The sequence below is a fragment of the Cynoglossus semilaevis genome, chromosome 3 (assembly GCF_000523025.1).
Source record: "Cynoglossus semilaevis isolate Cse_v1.0 chromosome 3, Cse_v1.0, whole genome shotgun sequence".
Lineage (NCBI taxonomy): Eukaryota > Metazoa > Chordata > Actinopteri > Pleuronectiformes > Cynoglossidae > Cynoglossus > Cynoglossus semilaevis.
The window spans coordinates 16055266-16068381 of record NC_024309.1 but is presented as its reverse complement, the minus strand read 5'-3'; the positions used below and the strand labels follow the sequence as shown (position 1 = coordinate 16068381).

Below are 13116 nucleotides of genomic sequence, written 5' to 3'. Positions count from 1 at the left end.
AGCTTTTAATGCCCTCATGAAATACTTAGGTCACGTAAGCAACACCAAATTAAAACAAAGACCCCTGGAGCATAAGCAAATCCTTTGTGTAGAAATACCAAATTAAAACAAAGACCCCTGGAGCCTGTATATTTCAGATTTACAGCCTTGTTTTCCTTTATTGGTCACCAATAAACCTGCTTCTGCTCACCTTTGAAGGAAGCAGGAAACTACCACAGAAACATCTGACAACAGTTTACACACAGCTACAAAAATGACAAACCTTTGTTTACCTCTCCTTACGTTATCACCAGAGTTATGTTCTGTGGAAAATGTGCCACGGGAGCAGTTGCTGCATATAAAACAAGTCTAAACAGATGACTGGAAATGCACAAAAAACATTACAGTATATGTGAATGTTTCCAACACTATTTTGGTATTTGCTCATTTGTAAAGCAGCACTGTTTGTCTTTAGTCTGTACCATCTGCATTCACAGAAAAACAACATAACATTACTGTTGTCCCATATTGAGCGGTTAACAGAACGTTCAAATTGAATTAAAGGTGGAGCGACAAAGACTGCTCCCTGCTGGGTCATGTAGTATTTATTACTCTTTCAAGATGTTTTAATACCAATACCCCTTAAACATATATATATATACACACACATATATATATATGATATGTAAATGTAAATATAAATAATGAGAATTAATTAATAAGAAAGAGCAGATAACAAAAAGATATTAATATATACTGTACTTAAAATATACACACTTAAAATTCGGGTTATAAAATACTTGTGCGTTATGTGGCAAATCTTTTAAAAAAAAGTAATAGAAAGCACTTAGAACCTAAAAGAACGTTTTATTCAGTAATGAATTTATTACTAAATTGTATTCATCAAACCCTCCCAAAAAGACAGTTGTGTCCTTCATGTTCAGAGGGTTTGGTTTGCTTTTGATGTGAACCCCTAATATAATATAATATAATATAATATAAAATAATATAATATAATATAATATAAAATAATATAATATAATATAATATAATATAAACATAGGTAAGCTGCAGTGCCGTGAAACTTGACCTAAATATATTTTATATATTGGGAGTTCACGTTTACACTAAATGGCTTCATCCATTGGTGGAAAACAGTTTAAAAGGTAAAACATTTATTAAAAAAAAAAAAAAAACTAAAATCCAGTTCTGTTGACAAGAAACCTCTACACACAAATGCATTTACCCTGTACGTTTGTGTGTGTGTGTGTGTGTGTTGGTGTGTGCGCTGTACACTGAAGAAGAAGAAAAACACACACACACACATGCATCAATCCCCACTAATATACCAGTGTCAGGAGCAGGTAAATCAATATCACATTCATTACCTTCAGCACATGCCCACTGCTGACCTCTTAGTGACCCCTCCCCCCCCTCCCCCCCACCTCCACAAACAGACAATTGCACGGTTGAGCCCACATATATCCACCATTTCCTCTCCTTTAACAGATGTATAGAGATGAGGAGTCAATAGATGTGTGTGTGTGTGTGTGTGTGTGTGTTAGGGGTGGGGCTGCTGGTAACGGTTCCTTAGAAGAAGATTTGTGTGAAGGAGGTCAAGGCCAACCAATTGTTCAGCAGAGTCCGTGGGAAAGAATCAACATGGACGGACTGACAAATCAAAGAGAGAATGATGAAAATGTTTCATGTCCAAAAGTAAGAGACTAACAACCATGGACTGTTAAGCCTGATGTTATGGGGATCTTCAGGATCTTCAGCTCCGGATGCTGTTCTCGTTCCCAGGCGGTTTAGTCTTTTTTTTTATTCACTCACAAAAGGTAAATCTTCCGAAACTGAAAACCAAGACTTACTTTCCTGCCAGTTCACAACCACAAACTACAAGTAGTGCAGACTATTTCACCTAAATAAAGTAGGTCGTACAAAACAAACCCTAATCCAAATGTGTCGACTGGAACACTAGGCTGCTAACTGCCCATTTATGACCTGCTAAACCAACCCTACAACAGTTCCCTCTTTTCTTTTTTCTTTTTTTTTTGCATAACTGAACATTAACATCTGATGGTTGTAAATTCTTCAAACCTACATGGCGTCATCATGGCAACTGTTGGTTTGTGGGGGAAAAAAAGTATTAACAGAAAACCCAGTAGTTTTTCATCAGAGGTCCAGATGGGACACGGTCTACGTCTGTAAGTGACACCTTGACTGGAAGTGCCACAAACCAGCACACAACTAAAGAAAGACTACTTTAACAGACTGACTTCTACAAACCACAGACTAAACTGGCAATTACTGTACTGGGAGTGATTGTCTGAACAGTTCCTGGCCCAAAGTTCACCACACAACAAGACCACCAGACTGTCCAGAACCTGGTTTCCATTCCACCCTAAAAAGGTAAAAGGTTTTTTTTTTGTTGTTTTCCCTTTTCGTTCCCATCTCCTGCACATATAAAGGTTTTTTCTCAGACCATCTGTGATTCTCCAATTGGTCTTCATCATCTCATCATCGTTGGTTTTCCTTGATCTGACTTTACTCCACACTCCTAACCTGAGAAGATGGCACAGCCAGACGGTGGTCCAAAGAGGACGGAGGTGGCAGCGAGTGGTCGAAGAGATTCTGCAGAACTCTGATCCTCCACCTCCTCCTTCCTGACCACCTTCATCCACAGGAGATGACGGTGAAACGTTTGGAGATACAGGACATGTTGTGCAGCACGATGCCCAGGAGAAAGAGCAGAACACAGGCCACCAGGATAACAGTGCACACACCTGTCCACGTGGAACCCTTTCCTCCACCAACTGGACCACTGACCCTCCTGTCTCCATCTGCTCCTTCCAGTCCAACTGCCTCCAGGTCCATGTTCAGGTCTAGAGGATGCTGCTCTGGCAGAGTCACCACGGTGACACTCCCTTTTTGTTGCCCCCCACTAGGCAGGAAGCGACACCCCAGCTCGCCAGGCAGCCCCATCGCACGTTCTTTGGTGACAGTCAGGGGCAGCATGTAGCAGCCGTTACTCGGCAGACGGATAAAAACTGGAGTTTGCTCCGAGGTGTGAGGGATGGCGATGACGGTGACCACGTCAGGATCGTCTGGGAGCTGGGAAACAGAAAGACCTGCCGGAAGCTTGGTCACGTTGCGGCACCACGGGCAGCGGATCTCCTTCTGGGTGTTGCGCATCTGTGTCAAACACACCGAACAGCACGTGTGCCTGCAGTCCAGGAGTTTGGGCCGCCGGCGTGGACTGTAGTAGTTAAAGCAGATCTGACACTCCATCAGAGAATCCTGAGAGAGGGTGTCCATTTTGGTAACACGCTGACACTGTGCCCAGGTGGAAATGTTATTTTAGTGATGAGCCAAAGTCTGTACGACTCCCTCAGTAGTTAGAGATGTGCAGCCGGCTCCAGCCCTAGGTTCTGTACGGCCGTCTACCTGTGTAGACCTGCGCTGCTGGAACCATCATCCATCTGCAGCAGAAAAGAAAAGAGAAAACAGGAATTAATCATTGACATTTACACCAAATGTCAGAAAGTGAGACAACAGCGCCCCCTGCCTCAGTATCTGTTTTAATTCTTCCAATGATTTATTTGAAGCGCCCGTCTTCTCCTCCTACTCTACTCTAATATCACATCCACCGTGTTAATCCAAGCAGAAGCAGCAACAGATTTCTCTGATAGATGATTAAACCCTGTCACAACAGCCCCAAGAAAACAGTCAGAGACACAATGGTCTCTGTCGACTCTGGGGTTTTTTTTTTTTTTGTGTGTGTGTTTTTTTTTCTATCCAAATTACCAAAGTGTGAAAACTGCTGAGGAGGGAAGACGAATAGATTTGTCTCTCCTCTCGCTTCCTTGGCGGCCAGATTCACCCTGTGGGCCTGACAGTGAGTAGACAGCAGGGGCGAGCAAGGTAAGAAAGACAAAGGAAGGAGGAATAGAAGGAGGAGGTGGTTGGACAGAAAAGAGCAGCTCTTCAGCCCAGAGCGACCAAAGTCTCATCTCATCTAATCCATAAACAGGATGTCACAGAACAAGGAGAGCCTGTGAGTCTTTGTTCCAGATTAAATTCATCATGAAACCCAGCAGTTATCACTCAGTCAGTGTCAGTGTCTGTGTCTGAGTTCAGGACATTCCTGCAGCAAACACCTCCCATCTTGTAATGAGCTCCTTCTGGACAGTTCTGAGGAATTCCCAGCTCTTCTGCTGTCACTGCCTTCACCAGGACACGCCCGGAGCTGCGTGTTACCATCTGGTCTGTTGGTTTGATTCATTTAGACCACGGTCTCTACAGACCTGTGGCCTCAGGGATCAACTGTCAAGGTGTCCAAGTCAAGGTGTAGTGATTGACTGCTACAGATTTTTTGATTTTTTTTTATTTGAACCTGTTATTTATCAACAGTTTGGACCAAATGTCCTTCTGGATTCTTTCACTGACAGGTCTGAACACATGATGGCGCTCTGAGCCCCACACCTCAGCTTCCCCACTCAACTTCTTCTGACAGGAGTATTTTTTTTTTTTTTTTGTAGCTTCCCCACTCAACTTCTTCTGCTATGCATGTATTTGTTTGTCGATTACACCAGAACACACTGAAAATTAACTGAATAATCCGTCTGTGTCTGGAAGAACGTCTTGACCAGAGCGGTGAACCGATGACGTTCAGAACATCAGGCTGGATCTGTGGCCTCTTATGGCTGAGAGCAGGTTATGACCAGCTGAGATTTCACTTTTGCCACTAGGTGACCTCGTTCTTTTGCACTTTAAGTTTGACGTGTTCATCAGAAAGTGCGTATAATCCTTTAAAATTTATGGGGGAAAAAAAATGAAGCAGAGAAAGAGCTTTGAGGAGAAGATGAGTAAGGTGGAGAAAAACACCTGCGCTGGTTAGAAGAAGACGGCCCAGGGTTTTACCAAATCCTCCCCCCAAAGACCAAGATTAGCTTTGATCTGACATAAATGCTTTGTGGCTCAATACTCCCATAAACCCCCTCTCTCTCTCTCTCTCTCTGCTGGCGTCTGCTCTCATGAATAAAAAGCTCTTCCTGCTTTGACTTCACACCATCTTTTCCTCCTCGTCCACAGGTCTCTTGTATCTTCCTTCTCTGGTCCTTGTAGGAGTGCGATATTCCACCACGTCTTTTTAACACCACCTTATTTATGGTTTTGTGCATTAGTGAAATTACAGTTTGCAGAAACCACTGCAGCGGTGCTCGTATGAATTTTCTTTCTGTAGCTGTGAAAGAAAATGGGTCATAAACCCACCGCCTTCCTGCCCTGGTTAGATCCCGGTCCATTTGATAAATCACACAGGTAATTTGAAGTAGCTCCCTGCTGTTGTACAGAAAAAGAGCTGCTGACTTAGCAAATTCAGAAAATGAAAAAAAAAAAAAAAAAGATATATGATGTTTTATAACATCTGATTTATCGAAGAGCTGTTGATAAAAATAGAGTCTGCGGTCCAGCGGTGGACCCTGGGTTTACACTGGTTAGCTCTGTGTCTTTGAAGATGTTTCAAACAGGAGTCAATAAAACACTTCCTGTTCCACACACGTCTCAGACGCCTCCGATTATTCAGACATGAATTCCCATGAATAATTAACTCCAGTCCATGTGAGGGGAGGACTGGGCGCGTACACGGACTCCTACACCAACAGACTGACACCACAACTTCTCATATGCATGAATGACCTCATCTGTATGCATGTGAGTGACAGGCAGTGACAGCAGCATACTGCTGATGCTGCTGTGCTGATCCCATCAGACCTGAGCGAGGTCACCCCGAGTCCATGAAAAACTTCTCTGGGTTTTAACTGATTCCGGCCGCAGCAGAGAAAGTCTGTCTCAGGTTGAAACTGTCCTGGGTCAAAATATGAGAACAATTCAATGTTTAAATATCAAATAAATCCCATCTAAACCATATTGGACTAAATAATATCAGTCCGGTACAAAAGTCCTAGTCCACGTAACAACATCCACCGCCCTGATGCAGGTGAGCCCCCCCTGGTGACAGGTGAGCAGCACCTGCAGCTGAATGCTAATCTGGCCCTGCAGGACGGCAGCTACAGCCTAACAAAGAAACCAGGACTGACACGCGGCGGCCTCACGTTGCTACGACAACCACCGACAGAATCAGGAATCAGCGCTGCGAGGTCGTCATGACTGTGATCGCCCGCTGCAGCAGAGGCAGTCGGAGTGAAATGAAGACGGGATTTCACTGGAACAAAGAGATGAAGAAAGAGTTTGACGAAAAAGTCAATGAAGACAAAATCAAGAAACTGGAGCAAAAACATAGAAAGGAGAAATTAAAAAGAGGAGGAGATAAGAAACAACCTGATGGGATCAAGCAGGGAACTGGAGCAGGAGGTGGAGGAGGAGGAGGAGGAGGTGCAGGAGAAGGATGGATAGGTAATATTGTGACTGGTATTTACGTTCCAGGCAGGAGAAAGTTTTCAGGCTCTTCAGCACAGACTTCAATCTCCAAAAATAACAACCAGGTCTATTTTTATAAACAGTCTGCGTTTGCTGAGATGACAGTCTGTCAGAGCTGAAACATGGAAACAAAGTCAGGGAGGGACTGGGTTTCAAACAACATGGAGGAATGATGGATGGATGGATGGATGGATGGATGGATGCAAAAAATTCCAAACATTGCAGACACAACGAACGTTTTTCCCATCACAGGTGAAAAAAACTGCTTTGACCCCGAGTCCTTGTCCAACCGTTGACGTTCGCTGGATGCTGTCGTCATCATCCAACACAAATTCATTTCAATCAGGGCTCCATCCATCTCCAGCTACCTGCCTATTCATTAGCGGCTCCCCAGCGGGCTGCTGGGTAATAGACGCAGCAGGCCTTCGGGGCTTTTTTCTCATTAGCCGGTACATTCTGTCCAAACAAAGGACGGAGCAACAGAGGCTTTTAATAACATCCAGTATTCATGTTCCTCTGACGGTCACAGACAGGAACGATGTGTGTTCTCATCAGGAGAAATAAAAACAGGCTTCAGGACAATTACAGAGAAGAAAAACACTTTTAACGATAAATTAATCATTAAAAAGTCTATCTAGATTTTTGATCATTCATCCAAATCCAGTCACTAAACAACAACAGTGAGAACAAAGGTCCAGTAATCAGTGCTGCATCAAAGTCCTGACCTGAACAAACAGCTGTCAACTTCAAAGTGACTGAACTTCAACAGGAAGTTTCCATCAGGGATCGAATCACTGAACAGAATCTCACTGTCTTTGAGAAATGAAAAAAAAAAAAACCTGAGGTCCAAAAGGTTGAACAATCACAAACATCACATCTGACCATGTGATCATTCACCCGTTTCCAGGGTCAGGTGAGAGACGTCTGAGTGTTAAGTCCTTCAAACCTTTTGACCTTCTGACTGTTCAGATATAATTATATCAATTTTTTTCATCCTTTTGACCTCCTGACTGTTCAGATATAATTATATCAATATTATATTCATCTTCATCATCTGTGGGTCACCACTGACCCAGGACCACACCGTGACATCCCTGTCTTCATCAGACATCAGACCCTCGGCCCACCTTCGTCTCCACCTCCTGTCCATTATTCATCCTTCTTCTCTTTGTCTCTCCGTCTCCACTGAGGTTTCCGTCCTCGTTCGCCCTCACAGACCACAGCACACAGACGCAGCCACCGCTCTCCCCGCAGTAACAACACACTTCTCCTCTCTCCTCTCCCCCTCTCTCCCTGTGACTGTCCCCCAAACAAGCTGTGCCAGGTTCAAACCAGCAGGTCACCCTGAAAAAGGAAGCGCCTCCTCTCCAGGGATAACAACCATATTAACAACTCTCCTCCGGGGCTGCTGCCTGACACCGCCGCAGGCAAAAACACATTCATTTTTCTCCACACCTCCACAGCAGCGAGCTGCCACAACACAGCCAGGGTTTGTTTCCAAATTCAGTCTCCGCGTCCAATCTGAAAGTGAAATGAGGCACGGAGGCGGAGGCAGGGGGAGCTGTGTCCAAAACTGCTTTTCAGTCCAGGGAAACGTCCTTGAAACACCTGGATTTCCTTGAAAATGAAAATTGTGGGGCAGTTGGTGACGACAGTTCCACCAGATTTACAGATAAACGACACTAAAGAAATGAGGGCTGTGTGTCGGCAAGAACCTGTGTCACTGTGACATGTGATGAAGAGGAGGAGGACGATGAAGGAGACGACCCCCCCCACAGGTGTGGGAGCGAAAGTGGGTCAGAAGTCTGGGTGAAGAGGAACGACGGCGGCACTGAGGGAGTGTGTGTGTGTGTGTGTGTGTGGTAATTGGTGTGTTTTTTTCTTCAGTGTGGTTTCCTGAGGAACTGACAGAGAAATGGACGCTGGTTCTAAGAGACACAAAGAAAAGATGGTTTTAAACATTTAACCAAAGTCGTCTTTGACGGCTCTGTGTCTGGACGTGCTGGTCAAAGGTCAAGAGGTCAAGTACAGGTGTGTCACCTGTTCCCATCACAGGTGCACAGCTCTATTAACAAACTGTTCAATGTAGAAAGAGGAGAGTGAGCTTCACACACACACACATACACACACACACAGACTTGTACTTCCTGTCCCAGAGACACCTCTCCCCCCTCCCCCCTCCTGTTCTGTTTTTTATGACCTCCTCTGTCATAAATCGACCATAAACGTTGCAGTCCATCCATCATGTCTGCATCATTTCACCACACGTTCACTGACACAGAGACACAGACTCCACTGGTCTGTGTCCCGTCGTAAAGACCAAAGAAAAACAAAGAACACGGGAGGTTTATGACCAACTTCCTGTTAGTCTGTACACACACACACACACACACACACACACTGACTGGCCAGTGGTCGGACGGCCACTTCCTGTTGCAGCTGACCTCCTGCTCTATGACCGCGGTGGAGAACAGTGATGTCACCGTTCCTCCTCACCTCTGAGGGTGAGGGTGGGAGGCAGCTGAGTGATTTCTCCACCGCTCGTTACCGTCTACAACAACAACAACATCCATCATGACAGGAGACGACCAGAAGAACAGCAGGGGGCGGCAGGGAGACAGTGACTGATCCCAGTCTGAGGAGAACATCTGCTCCACAGGTTCACTGTCCTCCTCCAAACCAACACTGTAGAGAGTCCTGTGGTGTGACTGTGTCTCAGGCTGTGAGGAAACATCAAGACTCTGAAGTATCTCCTGATCCTGTATCGATCTCCTCAGTCATTGATCACTTATTGATTTTTTTATCACCAATTCCCAGTCCAATATTCCTGGTGTTGGTTCATTTTCTATCACCAGATTCACACCTCTACCTGATGCTGCAGAAATCAAATACATGACGACAAAATGTGGATCTAGGACCTGATTGGATCCAAGAAAAAGTTCAATTTACCTTGAAGACATTGTCAAAGGAATAAACCCACAGATCAAAGACTGGCTTTGAGGATCAGGGATCAGACCCGTTGTGGGCGTGATGTCCATGAAGGTCCAAATGGACACGCTGCTTCTTAGCTGTCATGTCTTCAAACAGAAATTAAGTCTCCTGCCACTTCCTGTTTTGAAGTCTACGACCTGACACTTCCTCATCTGAACCTCATCTCAGTGCAGCGCTGCAGCCACAGAGGAGGCAAGACTGAAAACCTGATCAGACAATCAGACAAACAATCAGACAAACGAGAGAGAGAGACCGACAAGAACGAGAGACAGAGACAGAGAGAGATTCCTCCTTTCTAAGAAAATACACAGAAAAAGATTTCTCCTTTCTAAGAAAATACACAGAAAAAAATCTGTTAGAATTATTGTTTTGCCATCAAATCTGTAACAACCGTAAATAAAAAAATCCATACACTGCTGTGGAATGTTGATACGGTTCGTGAAATCAATATTTTCTCACTCCCCTATGAGCAATTGAACCAGCAACCACCAGAGATGCTCCATCAGAAGATCTGAACTGAAAAAGCCCGGTTTCAGCGTCATTAAAAAGTTCAGAGCAGCAGCGTCGGCGTTCCCTCCTCTGACACCGGTGACGGACGGTTGATAAACGGTCCTCTGCTCAGACAGGACTTCTGTCCTCAAGTCCAAACTGAATCAAATGACATTCAAAGTCGTGACAGTCTGACACTGCTGCCGTCTCCCAACAGATGGAACCAATTATCCACCGCGCTCCAGGAGAACACTTGGGCGGCAGCGCAGAGCCGAGATGCAAATGAGGTAAAGGGAAGTTAATGGAGGAGACAGTGGAAGGTTAGGGAGCTGTACAGAGAGGACGAACGGGTAAATGATGGAGGGGGGAGGAGGAGCGGGGGGGGGGGGGGGGGGTCAGTCAGCTGAGAGGCCAAACTTCAGGGACGACCAATAAAAACCACAAACAGAAGCAGAAACAGACACAGAGATCACAACCAGGAGTCACTGTTCACACCCTTCAAACACTGCCTCCTCCTTCTGACACGACCTCTGACCTCTCCACCACTGCTGCTGAGTCGCCTTCACACCGAGAAGAGACGAGAAGTTTGAGGGACCAGGAGGAAGCTCATTATGGTCAGACTCAGAGAAGTCCTGCTGTTTCAGGAAGTGACCTTCACCCCCCCCCCCCCCTCCCCAGACTTTAGAGTGTGGTGATTCAAGGTGATGCTCATGCACATTCAGCAGCCTTGTCCACCCACAGACTGTAAACGACCACAGGTGGCGACAGGACGACGTTCCTGAATAACCGGTTCTGAGAACTGGTTTTGTTTTTAACCAGTCGTTTGACTGATGTGGTGACCGACAGAACAGCCGACCACGGAACTTTGTTAAGTCCCCTCCCCCCGTCTGTGGATCGTTCAGACTCTGGTTTGTCTGGACCCGGAATTCCCAGCAACAATGAATGACAACAAGAATGTGTACAGGACAGGAAGTACTGCGTGTAGATACACAGTAGTAGTAGTAGTAGTACTAGTAGTAGTAGTAGTAGTACTAGTAGTAGTAGTAGTACAGAACGTCTCTTCTCTAATCTCGGCTGCGTGGACTTTGATTCCACCACAACTTTTCGCAGCAGTTCTTCAGACACGACCTACGGCAGCGGCGTGTCTCCAACAGCCAGAGGTTGGACAACAAACAGACGCTCACTGTTTGGTTTATGGAAGGCGTCAGCTGGGAGTTGAACCCACACCTGTGTGGAGTTTGGTGGGAATGCTGCGGGAAAATGTTAATGTTTTTGTGATGGTTGTTGTTGTTGTTGAAGAACAGCAGAGGTGAAAGTTCACTTCACTGCTGTTCCCTCTTATCTCAGATCTAATCACAGCAACAATGCTGTGAATGCAGGCGCCGTCAACACACACACACACACACACACACACACACACGAACACACACACACGTCACAAGGTGTCGTTCAGGAGCAGCAGCAGACGGTGTGTAATAAAGGCACAATTACACGTTTTCTACACAGTGAAGTCTGCGAACAAAGGATGACGATGATGATGAAGATGATGATGAAGATGATGATGAAGCCTCCACTGCTCATACTGTCACTGCCGAAACAAAGAAATCCTTCCACACGCAAACAAGTTTCCGCAGCAGATTCAGGAACAAACAACGAGCAGCGTTCTCACCTTCAGACTCTTTCTGTGTGTCGCCCCGTGTCGCCCCGTGTCTCTCCGACCCCGCTCCTCTGCTCAGGTGGACGCAGCAGCAGCAGCAGCAGCAGCAGGAACACAGATCGTGAAACCGTGTCTCCGTCTCGGCCTGGTTCCCGTGGGCGTCTGTTTTTCCTCCTCTGCTCTGAGAGAAAACACGGAGGAGCAGAGCAGGAACCTCCCTCTTTCTCCTCCCTCTGTCGGTGAGCTGGTGACTTCCAGGGGCGGTCGCAGATATTTAAAGCCCCCTCCACTCTCCCCCCCAGCCTCCCCCGTCAATCCTCGTCACAGAGACAAACGGTTATAGATAATAATAAAATAGTTATAATAGTTAACGACGTGTAGGAAAGTGAACAGAAGAATTAGTCTTGATGAGGAACTGATTCACCGTGATTTGGTCCATGACTAGGAGAAAAAAAAAATTAGATGCTATGGCTAACCTTTAGCTCCTTTAGCTGGAGCCAATCCCAGCAGTCATCAGGTGTGGGCGGGGCCACATCCATATTTACACCTATGTCACAATTAAAAACCACAAACAGTTCCAGGAACTGGGGAAGACCTTTGACCTAGTGCAGTCTCAATGCTTTAAAAAAAAATAGAACGGAACCAGAACCAGAGGAATTTAAAACCAAAGACTAGCAGCAGGCACTGAGGACAGTCCCAGGAACTGTCTCTGAGTCAGAGCCGTCTCCAGCGTCCCCTCAGAGAACAGTGTGAACGTGGAGAGTCCTCACTGAGTGTGAAGAACTTCCTGCTGCTGTCAGACCATAATCAGATGCAGCGTGGGGACAATCGGTACCGCGTACAGTTTGTTCCTGTGACTCGCACAGTTTAACACATTGTGTTTATGTACCTGCCAGCCCCTGATAGACCCGGTGCAGTGTCAGCACTCTGATAGATTCACTTTAATTACAGAAGATAATGAATCAAACTCACGACGCTGCAGAAAAGACAACAACGCAGCACGTGACGCCGTGAGTGTCTGATCACAGCGCTTCAGGCTCCGCAGGGGGATTCTGGGTAATGTTTTATGTACACGAGAGTGCGTTCATGAAAATGGAGTCTGATCTGCTAATGTGGACTGCTGGGGTTTTAATTGCCCCCTTCATCAGAGACCTTTGTTTTTAATTGACACTCATTCAGTCGGTGTTTGTCTGATTCCGTTCAGTCCAGATACAAACATCAGAACCATCAGAACCATCAGAACCATCAGAACCTCAACACAACAAGTGAAATTCAACGTGTGTGTAAATATAGGTGACAACATTTAAACATTCATTTGGTGTCAAGTCAACAGAACCAGGTGTAGATGGAACCAAAGGTCAGTCCAGAGGGCCATGAAACATGTAGCTGAGTTAGGCTAACTGTTAGCTCTGGGTGTGGGCTAAAGGCTAACCTTTAGCTCATCCTACAGTCACAACACAGAGACACAGATAGGTGGCGCTCAGACACTCAGTATCAGGGTATTCTCCAATCACATCTGTTAATCACCATGTGTCAGCTGATCAACCACAGCCTGAGAG

General features: G+C 45.7%; 1 protein-coding gene across 2 annotated transcripts; it reads right to left on the bottom strand.

Annotated features, from left to right (window-relative positions):
- Positions 1-1749: 1749 nt before the first annotated feature.
- rnf152 (ring finger protein 152) lies at positions 1750-11786 on the bottom strand. 2 transcript variants are annotated; one of them, XM_008308330.3, is made up of 2 exons: positions 11570-11786; positions 1750-3461 (listed from the first exon to the last, which is right to left on the bottom strand). In XM_008308330.3, exon 2 carries the CDS (start codon positions 3295-3297, stop codon positions 2656-2658), a length of 642 nt encoding a protein of 213 aa, XP_008306552.1. In that variant the 5' UTR covers positions 3298-3461; positions 11570-11786; the 3' UTR covers positions 1750-2655. The 2 variants fall into 2 exon arrangements, with proteins under 2 accessions (XP_008306552.1, XP_008306553.1); XM_008308331.3 differs by lacking the exon at positions 11570-11786 and adding an exon at positions 9370-9577.
- Positions 11787-13116: the final 1330 nt, after the last annotated feature.

Bases quoted from the DNA above. Each gene is read 5' to 3' on its own strand.
- rnf152 (XM_008308330.3), bottom strand. From the start codon at position 3,297: ATGGACACCCTCTCTCAGGATTCTCTGATGGAGTGTCAGATCTGCTTT.